This window comes from Acinonyx jubatus, chromosome D4 (genome assembly GCF_027475565.1).
Source record: "Acinonyx jubatus isolate Ajub_Pintada_27869175 chromosome D4, VMU_Ajub_asm_v1.0, whole genome shotgun sequence".
Lineage (NCBI taxonomy): Eukaryota > Metazoa > Chordata > Mammalia > Carnivora > Felidae > Acinonyx > Acinonyx jubatus.
In genome coordinates this window covers 54002285-54020074 of record NC_069391.1, presented here as the reverse complement: position 1 = coordinate 54020074, position 17790 = coordinate 54002285, and the positions used below count along the sequence as shown (strand labels likewise).

The 17790-nt window shown below is 45.4% G+C and overlaps 2 protein-coding genes across 11 annotated transcripts in view; one reads left to right on the top strand and one right to left on the bottom strand.

Moving 5' to 3' along the window:
• NFIB (nuclear factor I B) overlaps positions 1-17790 on the bottom strand; it is a 318792-nt gene that overhangs the window by 231151 nt on the left and 69851 nt on the right. For 2 of the 10 annotated variants that reach the window (XM_027047170.2, XM_027047171.2), the window contains exon 1: positions 5892-7096. The exons of 5 other annotated variants lie outside the window; for them this stretch is intronic. In XM_027047170.2, coding sequence (XP_026902971.1) covers positions 5892-5921 — 30 coding nt within the window. In that variant the 5' untranslated portion in view covers positions 5922-7096. Of the gene's footprint in view, positions 1-174; positions 5799-5891; positions 7097-17790 lie in introns of those variants that run through there. 3 more of the 10 variants (XM_015074292.3, XM_053205100.1, XM_027047172.2) reach the window with 3 other exon arrangements.
• The window catches only part of LOC106976837 (translation initiation factor IF-2-like), a 47591-nt gene continuing 36204 nt past the window's right edge, over positions 6404-17790 (top strand). Inside the window, exons 1-3 of the mRNA XM_053204262.1 lie at positions 6404-6532; positions 7548-8232; positions 9622-9742. Of these exons, the coding sequence (XP_053060237.1) occupies positions 6404-6532; positions 7548-8232; positions 9622-9722 (915 nt within the window). The 3' untranslated portion in view covers positions 9723-9742. The remainder of the gene's footprint in view (positions 6533-7547; positions 8233-9621; positions 9743-17790) is intronic.

The window sequence follows — 17790 nt, the reverse complement described above, 5'->3', positions numbered from 1 at the left end:
GGTTGATTCTGCCTCCTAAAAAGAAAATAAGATTTATATTTGTATTTCCACTCTGGCCCATCCCCCTCATTCCCACCATGCATCCTACATTCTTTAAAACGTAAGTAAACCAAGGTGCTTGGCACCTAATTTAATATCTAAATATTTGATTGACCAACTAACGCTAAGCAGTACCATTTTACAAAGAACACAGTGAGATTTTTTTTTTTTTTTAATCGGAGCAGAGCTGTTCAGAAGGCAGGAGCGATGCCACAGTTCATTTCTCTTCTCTGTGGCACAGAAACACAAAGCATATAGATGCTCAGTGTAATGCCACACAGTTCCCGCTTTTGGAGCATGCTCTCAGCAAGAGGCTGCTGGTGGCTCAAAGAGCATGCGCCATTAAACTTGATCCATTTTCTTATCAAACGTCCAACATTCCAACACTGAAACAGCACCATTCCAAGAGTGGTAACTAGAGAAACCGGTATACAGTGAGGGAAAGTGGGCAAAGGACACAGCTTGTCGTATCAGTGTCCTGAACAGAAGGTTTCCATACTTTGAGCAGTGCGTTCTCTCCCCTCCACCACCAACACTAACCTCCAACACACACACACACACACACACACACACACACACACACACACGCATTCTCACTCTATTCTCTCATAGACACAGAGACACGCTCTTTCGCTTTCCAGCAAAAGTTTTTAAAGTTGAAAACAAAAATTATATGAAGCTCCTTCCGGCAGCTTTCCTACAGAACCCGAAGCCCCACAGAGTCGGTTAATTTGTTAACCGATCACAGGAGTATGGCAATTATTCTAAACCCCTTAAAAATCCATCTGAGGTGAACAATGAAAAATGGCAACTTGGCACCAACTTTACATGCTTTGTGTCTCTGCATGCGGTGCAGGGAGTGCACCGCTGGTCACTTACTGCTTTTGTGGAATCAATACAATGCATTTGCTACGCATGTGAATTCTCCGGCAGGACTGTGGGTGCGTGTATGCGTGGCTTGGGAAGCTGCACGTGTATCGACCGTACAGTATCCTGCCTTTTGAATTAAGTGGTCTACCTTAGGGTTCTGCATTTTTCCTGCCTGTTCCATGTAAGTCTTTTTTAAGGGAGGGAGGCAGTGAGGAATGGCAGATAATCTTCACCTACAGATATTTCAAGTGACTTCCCAAAGCAGTTAGCGTTTCATTACTTCCTGCCATAGGTAAAACCTGTCTCATAAGCTTAGGCCTATTTACTGCTCAGAGAAAGAGCTAACCCCCTGTGCACGCATTCTGCATGAATGCAATAAACCAAGATCTGAAGCAAATAAGAACTTCCGCTGCGGCCACTTTTCTGGTCACACTGACTGTATTGTCACCCCAACCAGAAAATAACTTTCTCTAGTCTATCATATCCCAACGTAGAATGTACATACTGGTGCTAGTCACCCTGAACTATGTGAAATAAATTCTCTATCTAACCAGCAGAAGGATGAACTGCAGGAGGGTTAAAGATGAAGAAAGTGCCACTGATGCCACTCTAACAAAGAAGGTGTCCCCCCAAAAATCCCATATAGTTTTGAATCCATTTTTAAGATGAAATTCAGGTTTCCAATGCTAAAGACCGTGGTATGTTCACAGCCTGCACTTCCCATACGGAAAAGGTATATGTATGTCCCATCCGATCAATAATGCAGTTATCAAGGGCTGTAACATATTGCTGTAAAGCGTTCCTACAGAAGAATGAGTATAAATCAAAATTCTATAACAATACAGAATGCAGATGATTACATCACAGCGTGAGGCATAACCAAATGCCATGGAGGAAATCATTAAACTGATCAGTAGTTTCCAGCAGAGATTTGAACAATTCGGTTACTATGCGAGCACATTAAACTAGGCCATGGAAAGAGTTAAACCACAATCTGTTCTTTGTGTGGGAACAGTCCTGCTAACAGCAACCACAGCCCATGATAAGACCTCCCTATCTCCATATACTTTCTGAGGCCATGCTTTCAGTCTTCACTGTAACTACAAAAACTTTGCTTATCCCCCTTAGACATAATGCAAAGGAAGCCCTGTTCAAGGAAATGTGGACTTAAACATGCTTTGGGAACTCACTTCCTATAATCTGACTTCTACTATGATTTATGGATATGACTAAAAAACATACATACGTACTCATCAGCCAAAGAGTTGAGAATGTAAAGGGTACATGGGGCTGGGAGGGAGCTCTGTCCCGGTGTTTTACCCTTGCCCCACTTTTTAAAAAGCTGTATTATTTTAACAGATATTATTAAGCGGTGGGGTAACTCTTAAGTGCTTACATCCTTAAGTACTATGTTCAGTGACATTTCATTTTCTTATAGAGACATCAAACATAGTTTTTACTAAATCTGTTTGAGTTTCAAATCATCTGTCATGTCACAAACCTCAAAATGTTAATAAATTATTTTACACAATCAAAATGCACATCTGAGGACTGAATTTGGACTTTCTCAGCAAATGCACGCAAAACAATGCTGGTTTTTTTAAGTTTGTCTTGAGTTTGTTGCCAATGTTGCCAAGTAATGTTTTTAAAACACACTTTTTTTCTTATTGATAACTAGAAATAGTAAACTTCCTTCCTCCACAAACTTGCCTTATAAACATCTTTCAGGGCTTTAGCATTCTGTGGACTCCTTTCAAGTGAAACACTTAACATGGAGACATAACCTCCAAAAAAACCAAAAAAAAATGGTAAGTAGAGGTTTGTTATAAGTCACATATATTTCTGTATTAACATACCTAAAATGTCATCTCTCAAGTGTGACTGTTTTCTAACAATGAGTTGCAATATATTTTTAGTCATTTTGAGTGACATGAATATGGAACATAGTAACTGTCTTCATCCAAAAAAGAAAAAAAAAAAAAAGAAGTGATTAAGGTATTCAAATGTCCTAATGAATAGTTTATCACAATAACACTTTACTGAACAATTATGAAAGTTTTTTCTTAAGCTGAGCATCTGAGTGGTTTAAGATCGAGTGGCTCTATACTAAGGTAATATGCCACCCTGCCCTTTCAGAATTTTTATCAAAATTCACTGACATTTCTCTTTTCAAACTTCTTTTAATTGATCTAAATTGATAAAATAACCAAGTTACAAATTTCAAATATAAAAGTAAACAATCTTAATTCCACCAGAAATATTTATTTTTCTTCACAGAAACAATGGTTTCCATGAAACGAATGGAAAATTAGATCAATATAGAGGTGGAAGAATACTAGATCTTCTTGGAGCATTGCTATATAATAATAAACCATTAAAGCTATGTACCTGAAGAACTTGACTGACAATGAAATTTTAAAAGTCAATGCAATCACGGCAGGTGAAAGTTTTATTAAGGGTTTACATTATTTTTAGAAAAAGCAAAATATTAAACCATATATGATGGTTCTTAATTTTCCTTTTATGTCTGATTTATACTGAGGTAGAAATACTGATTTATATCAATATACTGACACTTTTACATCACACTTTGCTAAATAGCAACTTTAACTGTAGCTCCTTTTGAATTAAAATTCTTTCTAAAACCTAGACACTTTATTGCAACAACTGAGACACTTTGTAAAGTTTTCAACCAGTTAAGAATGTTTCTCTATTCTGTATTTACACATACTAAAAAACATTTTGCTCTAGCCATTAGACTCCTATCATACAAAACTAAACTACTGGTCTGATATAAAAGTTGCACTGTTAATGTGCTCTTACTTTTGTAACACCCCACATTACCTATAAAGCCACAGAGATATTAATTAAGTGAGAATGTGGAAGCTACAATCCCTTCTGTAGTATAGGCCTTCAATCCCAAAAACAGTTTTAATACGTCAACCTAGATTTACATTACTAAAACAGTAGAGAATATTAGTCATCATGAATTAGCGTTGGTAAGTATGTGTTCTTGAATACTAATGTGAGAGCTGAATGATTATGCTATATATGCTCCTAATATTCCATATGTCACGAAGCTGCAATGTTATTTCCAATTTACAGAAATTAAGTTAAAGCTAGTGACTTTACAATGATATTTAGAGGAAATCAAAAATGCAATGTAATCGCTAGCAATGTTTCTGAGCAACTGATGCTAGAAATCTAAATTTATATAGAAAAGCAATCTTTTACAGGTGAGAATAAGGGATGTGGTACTTTGTAAGCGAAAAAGCTTACCTCAATTTGTTTTAATGGAGCTATGCTTCAATAACGTAAAAATAATATCAAATGAACATGGTTTACTAGGAGAAAAAAAATCCTGCTGATGGCTAATATGAAAGGTAACTTTTACAACTAAAGGCAATTCGTTATACCTGAAACAGTTTCATCATCATATGTATTAGCCTTTATTCATAGCTTTAAAATACAAATAGCTCAGCAACTCATTTTTCCAGTTTTGTGAAATTAAAGTGCACGTTACTTGCTGAAAATAGCCATATCTAAGTTAATCATACTCAGATGCCAAACAAAATATAAACAATAAAAAATGTGTCAGCCAAAAAGCTACAGGACTGTATCCAATCACTGAATAAGCCTTATCATTGTTTTCATCTTCATTCACAATTTATGAATGCCTTAGTCCTTTCCAATCACAATGGCTTCTAATTGTCATACAATTGAAATCTTAATCATTTGTCCATTATAAAAATGCATCACCGTGATACTGAATTTTTTTAAATTACTGTAACACACCTAAGTCCCGGCGACACTTCTTTAACTGTTTAGTTTTTATGTTTGTTTGTTTGTTTGTTTTGCCAATGTCAAAGAAAATGGTTATCAATTACCAATGGTGACACTGCCTCCAAAAAGCTGAAGTCAACTGTCCGACACCTTCGGAGGTTTAAAATACTGCTTCAAATAACAACTCAGGGCTAAGGTATTTAGTGAGTTCGCCAGTGGTTAGTTGGCTGGGCAGCGATGAAAACTGCCCCCAGGTAAGTCTGTTCGGTCTCTCTGCTTTTCCATTTGACCGTCTGGTTTAAAATTATATAAATCGTGTTCTCAAAAATGTGTAAAGCCAGTATTTTATGTCATAACGTTGTTCCTAAGGTCTTAGGAGGGCAATTTTCAAAGTGAAAAAAATGTAAATGACCTTACTTTTCCAGCATTACTTTCTGCCTTCTGAGCTACGCCCAAATATCGTCAAAGGAACAGGTCTCCACAAAATGAACATGTTCTAAAGTCCTTAACTTTCACCACGACCAACTAACTCGTGTCAACGTAAAGACTGCCTTTGTGGTGTGGTCACGGGAAACCTCAAAGTGCGGATCACGATGGACCAGAGTTTCAGATCCCCAAATTAAGCAAAGGAATGGGTCCCCGGACCACAACCTCCGACTCGCTAGGTCGCCCGCCCACTGCCTGCAGCGGAGTCCAGAGGCGCCCACAAGGACTCGTGCTGGAGTCCCCTCGCCCAAGTTCACTGCTTGTTTATAAGGGCTCAGTCCCCCCTAAAGCTCCTCTAAAGCCCGAATCAGTCTCAGCGCTCCAGCGACCGACCGGGGCGACGGGCACCCTGGGCAGGGGCGCCGCGTAGCAGCAGGCACTCGGGGGGCCGCGCAGGGGCTAGCGCTCCCGGGCCCGGGCCCTGCCCACCCCCGGCGGCCTCGCCCGGCCCAGCTGCCCTGGCAGCGCGCGGGCTCCGGCTCCCGAGCCCGGGGCGCGGGGCTGGGCGCGCGGGATGGCCTCGGGCGAGCGGCGGCGCGCCGGCTCCCACGCCGCCCCGAAAATCCCGCCGCAACTCCGGGCCACTTCTGCGAGGGGAAGGGGCGTACCGAGGTTAACTAAAGCCGTTAATTGTCGGCAGACGAGAGCAACAAAACAAAACAAAGGCATTTCGGACTAGAGAGAAAGCTCGAGAGAGCGACCGAGACATGTACCTGAGTGAGACAGATGGGAGAATACATCATGACTTCGCCTTAAAACGCACTTTCCCGGAGATGCCCAAGAAAATCTTCGAGAAGCAAGAATTTCATCTATTCATTTTACAGTCATCTGAGCCCCGCGATGCGATCAATCAGGACGGGGCTCTGCGCTGGATCACCGCAACTTCACAACAAACCCAGTCCTCCTTAAATAGCCAAAGATTCAAGTTCACTCGGCGTGCTAGATTTCCCGGGGTGAAATCCAATCTACACTTTTAACCCTCTTGCAGTCCGAGCGCGCTGGCCCTGCTCGCCGAGGCCGCCGCCGCCGCCGCCGGTGTTGGCTGCTTTTCGCCTGGGTTTGGGGATTTATTTTCTGTTTTGCAGTTGTTGTTGTTGTTGGGGGCTAGGGGGTGCGCGAAGGTTCGGTGTGGGTTGGATTGGGGTGGTGGTTGGTGGTGAAATGCTTTTTTAAAAAAGGCGGGGAGGGGGGCGCAGGAGAGAGCGCGGGAGGGAGAGCGAGGAGAATGTGTCACCGCGCTGGGAAAGTTCAAGGTTACAGCCCCGAGCACTGCGGCAGGATTCCGGAGTGGCGATCGCAGGCGAAACTTTGCCGCGAGCCGACCATGTGTGTGCGCGAGGGGGAGCGTGAGCGAGTGCGCGCGGGTGGCGGGGCGCGCGCGGGAGAGGGCTGGGTGGGGGCGGGGTGGGTGGGGGAGAAGGGAGAGGCTGGGGTGAGGGAGGGGGCTCGGGCGCAGGTCTCCCGGGCGGAAGAGGCTCGCGGCGCGGTCTCCGGCTGCAGCCGCCGCCGCCCGCGCCGGCTCCTCCACGCCCGGCCGCCCGACCGCCCGCCTCGCCCCGCGTCTGACCCGGCCGAGCGAGGAGGCTGCTGCTGCTGCCGCCGCTGCCCAGAGCCCAGGGGGATCGGAACGAGCTCCTGAAAAATCCCAAACGATAAATCCCGCTCTCCCGCTCGGCTCCAAACTCCTCTCTTTTCTGCTCTGGGCTCTTTTTTTTTCCCCTCCCTCTCTCGCTTTCTTTCGTTGCAAAACTTGGAAGTTGAAAATTTCACCGGTTCCACCCTCTGGACCCCGCTCGAGCTCTCTCCAAATCAGACTTAAGGATTGTTTTATTATTTAATTACACAATCATCGCTTTACTCCTCCTCCTGCAAACGCGCATTCCTTTTGCACCAGCCTCTCCACACCCCCCGCCCCCCACCTTCCTCCTCCTCCTCTTGCTTCTCTCTTTCTCTTCTCCTCTCTCTCCCTCATTTGTTAAAGGTCTCATATCCGTGCAACTGAACCATGCCTTTTTTTTTTTTTCCCCTCCAAACTAGATCTTCTTTCCGCCCTTTGGGCAAGTCCCGCACTCTCCCCACACCACCACATACACATACACACCCCCGAAAACCCGCCCTGGGAGAGGTATTTCTGTGCCCGCTGCGGACTCTTTAAGCCGCGGGAACATCCGAGTGGGAGAAGCACTGAGCCGGTCTGGGCCCGAGAAAGGAACGAATGGAAAATTCCCTCACACCCAGGCAGCCCCGGGGCCCAGGCTGGGGCGCCGACTCTCGCACCCGGGGCGGGCGCGGTCCGCCAAAGCCTCCGGCTGAAGGGAGGAGGGGCAGGCCGAGGAGGCGGGGGCCCGAGCGAACTTCGGCTCAAGTAGTTGGGGAGCGCCGGCGCGGACTGGGGGCGGGGGGCGGGGTCCTGCGGGGTCTCCCCAGCGCGGGCCCGCGCCCCGGGGCCGCTCCGCAGGAACAGCGCGCCGCGCTTCGCCGCGGTTTGCCGCCCTCCCGGGGGTGCCCCGTGCACGTGGCCTCGCTCGGAGCGGGAGGATCGGGCCGAGCTGCCGCCGCCGCCTCCTGCTCCCTCCTCCGTCTCCTCCTCCTCCCGCGGCCCGCTCGGCTCTCCTCCTCCTGCAGCCCCGCTGGCTCTCTCCCAATCCCCACCCCCCGGGGCCCGGGGCGCCGGCGGAAAGCGTCTCCCTCCCCGCCGGGGTGCAGGCAGGGCGGGGCGGTGGCGCGCCCGAAGCTGCGGAGCGGGCGGGCGCGCGCGCGAGCTGGGTGCGTGTGCCGCTACGGCCCTGCAGAGGCGGTCGCGCCGGCCTCGCTCCCGCGGGGAGGGCCCCGCCCCCACCCCGGCCGCGAGCCGCGGGTCGCGAGTGAATGAACTTGATTTCGGATTTCGGGTATTTGGAGGAAAGCGATTTGCCTTGCACCCTCTCTGCACGCGCGCGCGCACACACACACACACACACACACACTCCCCGCCCCCCAAATTCCGGCTTTCGGCAAGGGTTGGGTGGAGAAGAGGTGGAAGCAAAGGCTATCCAGACAATGGAGAGAGGAAAAGTGAGTGCCAGGGACTCCGCGTCTGCCTAGCCGGGGGCTGCCAGGGGCGGTTGGGGCCAAGAAGGGGACTCGACCGCCCCAGGGCGGGGCCGCCCCTACTCCCAACTGTGCTGTGGGGGTCTTGGGGGGCTTTCCTCTGATTCTCCTTTCCTCTCCCCCTCTTCGTCGCCTCTCGGTTTTCTTCCTCAACTTTCTCCTTTCTCTCGCTCTCTCTCGCTTCTGCCCACCGCCCCCCCCTTCTGTCCCCCCAGCGGACCTGAAGGAACCAGTGACTTTTTCCTTCACCAAGTGGGAGTTATCCACATCAAGCGTTTCACAACGACACATCAAGAAAAGTAGGCAGGTTCAAGTCAACCATGAAATGGTCACTTTTTAACCCCGTCCTGTCCTCATTAGGGAAATGCTCAAACACAGTCCGTTTTCAAAGAGCTCTCTTAATGAGGCGAGCTTGCCAAGTCTACCTCTACCAGCTGCAGCCCCCGCAAACCGAGAGCCCAAAGAAGAAAAGCGCTGGGGGGGGGGGGGGGCGGGATTTGAGGAGGCCGGGGAGAGGGGGAGCAGTGGATCTGGGAAGACAGGTAAAGTCGGGGAAATTTCGAGAACTCCCCCGAGTTAACCCTTGAGGGCACACACCACGGGGAGCAGCCTCCCAGCTCCCCCACCCCCACCCCCCACCCCGAGGCAAATCCTCTACTCAGCGTTCTGACAACGTTAATTTCCTTTGTGTGGGTCATTTCTTCCTTTTGAAAAGCCAAGATAAAGTTGACAGTCTTTAAAGATGAAAGGAATGAGGTGACAGTCGGGGTTAATCCATATAAATACTCATTTCTCTCTCAGAAATTTTTAGGCAATCTCATCTTAGATTAAAATAAAACCCCCCAAAGCATCACTTTGTATTGCACATTAGGCTGCATCCCTTTTCTCGCCCTCATAGCACCAGTCTGCGGGGAGGGGGCGGGGAAGCGCTACTGATAATACCAGCTTTAACTACTGGAGTTTCCCTTTGAACAAATATTCAATTTAACCGGAGTTAATTTACCATAAAAGACATTCCCCCTGGCACGAATGCACTCATGTCCTTGAACACACCTCTTTGAAAGCCTGGACTCTTACAGAAGCCATTATTTCGGGGTCTCTTTAAAAATCCAGAGCCCATCTCTCTCTTTCTCTCCCTCCCTCCCTTCTTCCCTCCCTCCACCCCACACCACCCCCAGTGAAATCCTGGCACCCAGAGAGCACTCCTTTCAGCCAGAGATCCCAGAACCAGCCGCTGTCCCCTGGCAAAAGAGGCCCAGTGCTGAGCCCTGGGCAAGTGTCTGCAGACATCTCCTCCTCCCCTATTAGTTTCCCTTACCAACAGAAATCATTTCCCCTTGCCACCAAAACTAGGTTGCATCCAAAAGTTTCTCACAAGCTTTAAAGAGAAAAACGAAAAATTGACAACTGTTACACAGAAGAGCTCACAAATCCGCAGCAGCACCAGGGGGTGAAGAAGCAGCGACAGACCCAGGTAAGACCCCAGAGAAGTGAAGATGTCTGGGGCCTCCCAGGCCTATCACTTAGGGGTTCAAATCTCTTTCAGGTGCTCCATGTTTGCAGGGCGCTTGTGGTTGGGTACAGTCTGATGAGTGTGGAGGATGCTTGGTAGTTTTGGGTTCTGATTTGTTTCCAAGAAAAAGGAAATTGAGAAAGGAGTAATGGTGGGGTGGGGTAAACCAAAAGAAAAGAAAGAATGAGCAACAGAGACATCCTGGAAGGGCTTACTGGGTGCTCAGTGTACGTGGCTTTGACTGTGCTCCCAGGCCTTTGAGCCCTGGGCAGGATGGCTGACACTCCCTGAAACACTGCTTCTTGTCCAGCCTGTGTCGAAGTCACCGCACCTTCCCTGGGTGAACTTTAAGGGAGCCTTTTAGAAAAAGAGACTGGTAGATCTGGGTGTATGGGACATCTGGCTTCTCTCAGCACACTCATCCACTATCTTTGATTTTAGAAGTGCCAATCTTTTAACTCTCAGGTAGAAGAGTAGAGGGAGGAAGTGAGAAAGATACATGCATTTTATTCACTTTCCCTTTGCCCAGCCAGTCTGTGCCATGGTATTGAGAGGGGCTCTAAAGTATCCTGAGAAGTTTCTGATACTATCAAAATGGGCCAAACACTTCTTAGACTTTGGTACTTACCTCTCCCTAAACTCTCTTTCTTCTCTCTCTCCCACACTGAAAGGTAAATGACGGGCCAATTGCATTCACCTCAAAATCTGGTTTGAGGAACTAGAAAGAAGTGAAAGCCTCCTGCATCAACAGGACTGTTTGATATTTCGGAATTACTAAAGATCTCCTCCCCAGATCATTTATTCCCTGCCATCTTTGGGGGGGGGGGGGAGTTTCTTTTCTGACAGATAGTTTGTTGATTTCAAGAAGGTATGTCGGTACTTCAGGAGACTGAAATTTTCAAAACCTAGTTGTATATTTGAAAAATTAAACAAATTACCCAGTTGGAGCCTTTCACTGACCTCCACAGAGGACTTGACATCTCAAGTATCTATCAATATTGATTTTCTTTTAACCTTCTCCCTTCTAAAGAAACTCAGTGACAGGTTGCAAATCCTGGGCAGTTTAGGGAAAGGTTTCTTGGAGCTGAACAAAGCTGTCATTTTCAATACACCCGATGACTTTTTTTTTTTTTTTAGCTCTTGCATGTGATTTGAGGGGAGGCTCAGCAACCACACACCCTGGCTGCATCGCCAATATCAATATTTTAAAACTAAATACAAAAGAGACAGATGACCTCCTGACCCCAGGAAACAGGCCTGCAAGACTGCAAGTATCCACCACACCATGCCCAGGGACCTTTCCTTCTTCCAAATGAACCACAAAAATCATACATGTGTAGCCCGGAAAACACAATTTTATGTCCACGAGCAGGAACACCAAAAATCCACTCAAAAACACATATATAAACAACCAACAAGTCCTGAGATTGCCTGCACTTGATGGGGATTGCAAAATCATGCCCAGCTCTCTCAGCCCTGAAACTACTACTGTCAAATTAGGGTAGCAATTTTTCCCTCCTAGAAAATTCACAACTGCTTAGCTCCCCCACCCCCTTTGCCGCTTTGCCTTTCACTGAAACGAATAAATAACCATGGACTTTTCTTCCCTCCTCTGGGAGCTGTTTGGTGTCCCCTGAGGACAAAACTAAATGAGAAAAATGACGCTGCTAATAATGTCGCTGCTGAAATGCCTGTACTCGACTGTCAAAAAAAAAAAAAAATACCATCCCACTAAGTGTGCTTACATTTCGGGCACATTTACAAGCTACGACTGAATCTGAACAGCGACTGGGCCAGATTCCCCTATTAAGGTTAGCCGGTTTCCACTTCTCTACAGAGATGGGGCCAGTTCATCAACAGAGGTTCCCAACTTCTGAAGACATTTGCTCCCGGATTACAAAGTCAGCAGGTGCCTGTAACTTTTGCGTGGTTTATTTTAAACCTTGAAAATCACGTCAACGATTGCTTTGCTTCACTCACAACACTTCAAAAGTTACGTACGCTCTCAACACAGAGCGTCTCCTCTGTGATACTGAGAGGGTTATAGTTATTGTCCTTCTTCAAAATAGCTGACTTTTAAGTAAAACTATGCTATCATTTTATTTCTACGTGTAGACTTTTTTTTTGTTACCCATCTGCATACACTTTTTTGACATAGAAACAGATCAGTTTTAAGGAGAGGTTTAAAAAGCTTTATCCAAAATAGCCAAGTAGTCTTTATAGTCTGTATTAAGAAGTATAGAAGGTGTGTGTATTCAAACCAACTCAAACTTTCTGCACCCCTTTCTCTAATTCGTCCTTTGAAACCTCCATCCTGTTTCAAAATCAAAATAATGCATAACAACAGAACTGTGTGCATTTTAACTTTCAAATTAAAATTTGACAAACAATTGTGCAATCACAAAGAGAAAAGACAAAACAATTTGGCCTACACAAAATATATGTCCAGTAAACCTTATCTCTGAAATATTTTAACAACACAGCATGTTAACAAATTTCAAAGCAATAATATTGTCAAATTGTGTGATGTCACAAACTCTAAAAACAAAGTTACAGATGCTCATGACATCATATTCACTCATAATTATGCTGCTGCTCAGTCTGATCATATTAAAATTAAATAGATGTCTACGTCTGCTCAAGAATAAAAGGAATTTATTTTGGACATCAAACAATGAAACTGTCACCATTTATTGTATGAAACACTCAGCTAATCAATTTCCTATTAAACCAGCTTTCAACAATACTCAGCTTTAAAATTCATCGGGGCCAGTAAAAACCTTTTCCCAGTGCACAAGAATGCAGTCCCAACCACGACGATAATTACCCTTCTAATACTTTTATTGCCCAAGCACTTTTTCCTGTGCTCCCCATCAGTTAGGCAAGAATCTGCAGTATATTGTATCAGTGAGTTGGAGTGCTTGACCTTTGCGCACATATGATTTAATAGGGACTTTTCAGCGCTGGAGCTTTCTCCATCTCTCATACCATTAAATGAAAACATCAAACCTCAAATGTAAAACTGGAAACCACAACGTTTTGTGTTTCACAACTCTTTGCAGTTTTTACTTAGGCTGCTTAAAGGTCAGCTTCTTAGCCTCCCAGTTCTCTCCCCCATAGAGTAAAGGTACTCAAAAGTCACACTAATTCTGATTTTGATTAAATCTTGGACTCCCCAGTCAGATACACACATGCACTCTACTTATTTACACGTGCATTCTTTTTCTAACCACACAAGCGTGCATGTATGGTTTGCTGGATTTATTCCATTTTAGAGCTGATTTAAATGTCTGTTCAAGTCTGGGTTCAAATGTTAACTTTTTCCCGCCTGTTGGAAAATTAAAATTACAAAAGATGGTGCTATAAGATTCATTCAAAGAAAGTTAGAGTTAATCTTGTGTATTTTGGCGCCTTTTCCCTGCCAGCTACTGTACTGGGGGGGGTGGGGAGGGGGTGAAGGGAGGGGCGGGACTTGGAGATCTTGTCTGTCCCGTCTCAAGTTCAATGGCAGTTCTTCTAACCCGAGGAGAAGATGGCCATGTTCACAGCCCTAATAATAATTCCAATCACACCACTTCGGCATCTTGTGTCAAAGTCGAAACTGGCTTCCCCGCCCCCTTCAACCTGAAAGCTGCCAAGTCCTCACACACTCCGCATTCAACCACAACTTAATGGATGGGATATTGTGCATTAAAATGTGTCCCAGACGTACTGGCGAAGAGAGCACAAGGGAAAAGGGAGGCGCACGCGCGCGCACACACTCCCACACACACACACACACACACACACACACACACACACACACACTTAGGCAGAGGGGCAAAAAATCCTAGAGCAAAAACAGCGGGGCTTAAAAAAAAAGTACTAGGAGCGGGAAGAAATCCATCATAATCTTTTTTAAACGGGGAGGGAGGTGAAGAAGGAGGGCTAACAATTAGATCCTGCCACTTCAGGGACCAGGTGGGGGATACTAAGCTTGGGAACAAATATTGATTTTAAAAACAACACACCAATCAGAGCTAAATAAATACTACTACCCTCACTTATTTTTTAAAAATGCACTTTTAAGTGAGAATATGTTACAAAGCTCTGCATATTCACCTTAAAGCGAAGGAAAAGGACTACAAAAAGAATGGGCTACGGGGTACAACTAAAGTATCACTTACAGTAATTTTTCCAGCATTAGGAGGAGGAGGAGAAAGAGGAGGAAATAAGAAATGAAGCAGGGAAAAGGCTACATTTTACACTATTTGGGCTGACAATGTTATCCAGTGATTCCCACCATCAAAGTGTGACACATATACTAAAGTTACTAAAGCTATAATATATATTATATACATGTATGTGTAATGATACATATAGTATATATATGATATACAAATGATATATATATACTATATATATACACTATATGTATCATTACACACACATACACACACACACACAATTGCTTTGGTCTGGGCTCAACCTGTAAAGCAGAAATGACATTTAGATAAAACAGTCACTTCACAACGCACATACAGGAAAAACAAATTGTGTCTGGAGTGGAAGGGGGTGCAAGGGACGAACAAGACGAGCAAATAAAACCCATCATTTCAAAGCCACATACCATTGCACTGTTTTGCATTAAATAAAATGGATCTTGAGTCTGCAACAGAACCCTGGGCCGCTGACTTCACGTGTCTCAGGTACAGATTTGTGGATTTTCTCAAGGGTTGTTTGGGTGTCGCTTTTTGTATTTGGTTAAAAAAAAAAAAGGCAATCCTGGAGTAGTCTTTTATTTTTTTAAATTATTGTTTCTGCAATGCCCCAATTCTTGGCCTGAGAAGAAAAGGCGGTAAAAGTCAAGTCTAAAAGCAAGCAGCCCCCTCAGTCTGGATATCCAGTTTTCCTTCCTCTCACTTGCAGAAGACTGTTTCTCGTGGTTGACTTGAACGCCGTCCAGAGAGAGAGAGAGAGAGAGAGAGAGAGGTGTGTGTGTGTGTGTGTGTGTGTGTGTGTGTGTGTGTGTGTGTTTGGTGGGTTTTATTGTTGTTTTAGCAGGGCTGCTCTAGAGGTGGGGGCAGCCTCCCCTCCCCGGCTTCGGGCGCGCTCCGCAGGGGCAGCGGGCGCGGCCGCGGGGTCGCGCGCTCGCCCCTTCCCCGCCCTTGGATTGGCCTGGCCAGCGGCGGAGCTGCCCCGGAACCGCCACCCACCCGCGCACCCTTTCCGCGCCCGGGCCGCGCTCGTCCCGCCGCCGCCGCCGCCGCCTCCCAGCCTTTTTCTTTCTCCGGCTCACTGGCCGCCCGGCCCCGCCCCGCCCCGGCCGCCCCGGCGCGCGGGAAGCGCGGCTCTTCGCTTCCGCCTGGCGGCGGGAAGGAAGCCGAAAGGAGGAGCCGGGGGCGGGCGCGCGGCGATGCATATTCATCAGGGCGCCCGCGGCGGCGGAGGCGGGAGCGGGCCCGAGTGGGTGTGGCGGCCTGCGCGGCGCGGGCGCCCCTCGCGAGTGGCGGCTCTGCTCTTTGTGCGGCCCGGGAGGGGCAGGAGCGCGGGGAGGGCGGGCGAGGAGGGCGGCGCCGCCTGTCTGCGGGGCCGCGCCGCTCCGCGCGCCTTTGTGCTCCCGGGGTCACGGGGCCTGCCCGCCGGCTTGCGGGAGGGGAGAGCGGGGCCGAGCTGCCGCGCGAGAGTCTCCACCAAATAACAGTGATGATTACGGAATCGGTGTTACTCCCCTATTTCCCGCCACGTTGCTCGGTCAACTTCGCAAGGCCGCGTTTGTTTCCGTGTGAGAGGAGTTCTGAAATGTTCCTCCCGGTCAAGCGTTATCATTACAGCAAAACCACCAGGAGGAGAGCACTCTTGACTTCTATTTATATGCATCCATGTGAATGTCAATAATTTAGGGGTGGGTGGGAGAAATAATCAGCACCAAAGAAATACACAACCCTTGGGTCCCTGGGAGTAAACGCTCTTGGTGAGGCTCGGTAGACAGTTCATGTTCATAAACAACGTGGTTTTGATCAGTGTTTTTCAGGTTAAAGGTACGTAGTGTTTCTGTGTAGTTTTTAACTAATCCGGTTATTTTCATTTTAGGCATCTGTGGTGTGGTAAAAGAATGCTTAACGGTGAGATTAAATTATTATGTAATCCTGATTTAAAATCGAAGTATTAGAAGTAAAAATATAACATCAGCCCTAAATTTACATGGTACTAACCCACGTGTGTTTAGAAAAGATTTTATTACAGAGATTTTGACTAATTATGTAATTGCACAACAGACAATAGCTTCAAATATCCTCTAAAATCCCTGTTCAATTATGTGATTACCAGTGAGACCGGAATAGCTCCCGATGAATTGTTCTTATCTTTCCACTAAATGTGAGCATGGCAGTATTTTAATCCCAGTTGTGTTTACCCTCAAAGTCCAAGAGAACTTAAACAACATTGTGCAGGTTCTTAGTTTCTACAATACACATTATGAAACAAGAAAGATATTTTGACCTCGTTAAAAAAACCCAGATTTTTTTTTTTAATATCTGCATGTATATATACAGACACACTACATAAATGTTTGGCTATTTTCAATGATAGTAAGTGGAAAACTAGAAATTATTTTGACCCATTTGGACTTCAGGAAATGCCAAATATAAAAATAGGTTATTGGTTTAATGGTTCCCAATTTCTCCTCTGAAAAAAACTAACACAGTATGTATCTAAACAGCTTTGGGAAGGGAGTTGAGGTTGGGGATACCCGTATGTACACATACACATGTGCATGTATATATCTCTACATTCAGCTATAACTTCCCAAGGAAAATTAATTTTTAACATCTTTTTCCAAGATAGGTAATTGTAACCCCTCGGCTAGTGGAGCTATAACTCAATCTACTCAGGCAGTCAATTCAAGTGTGTAACAAACAGATCTGTTTCCATTCTAGCATTTCCTAATAGTAGTTTCATGGTTAAGTAAGTCACGTTTAGCATGAAGTAGCCAAATATGAAATACGAAAATTCAATGCAGCTAAACTTTAAAAAATCATTGAGAGTGCAAAGGGAGTGTTTAAATGGGCAGTGTTACCAAATTCTAAAACTTCTGTAAGTGTGCCTTAGAAAGTCTTTTGCAATTATTTGAAGTCCATAGCGGAGTTAACCAATCCTTCCCATCATCTATTTCATGCAAGGAAGAAATCACATTGCAGGAAGAATCCAATTTTGTTTAGGAAATATCCGAAGGTATGAAATGGAGAAAGGACTAGAAAAGGGGAAAGGGAAGGATTCCACATGCTTCTAGTGATGATTTGAATGAATCTGAAGTTAGTGTCACCTGTCAGAGGCTTTTTGCCTAAGTGTATTATTTATATTTAGTAATAGAATGTACCATTGTATGTCATGTTCCGTCTTTCATAGGTTATCTTGTTTTATTTGCGTGCCATTTGTTTCTTCTGACCTGTGAAGTTTACAGTACTTACTCCTCTACTCATTACCCCTGTTTGTCAAATATGTACACATATCATAATTAAATGATATCCAGTGCTTATGAAATAAGGATACTGATTTTCAATCATGTCTTAAGAGAAATCGGACTCACTAATTTGTAATCACCTCAACAGTTTGTTGCTCCTAAGTCTCTTATTTGGCTAATGATAATGGTCTTCTAACCTACAATCTTGGTTGAATTTCCAGTTTTCGTATTTTGCATTACAAACAGATCTAGAGAAGTTAGGGAGTGCTTTTTTAAAATTAAAATTATCTTGGTTAAAAACCTTGCCTAGAATGTAATTGAGGTTGACTATCTTTTTATATTCTTTTTTTTTTTTTTGGAAATTATAACTACTCACGTTTTAAAAATAAGGACTGTCCAATGTTACATAGGCGTTTTGGCCTTTTGACGCTCCTAACTGAAGTGATTCCAGTAGAAAAGCTAATTTTTTTTGTGCCTTCAGTTGCAGGCACAATCCATTCCTTAGAACTTACTAGAAGATTCGCAAGCACACTGACACTTTAGATTTTCTGGTTCTTCTTAAAGCCAA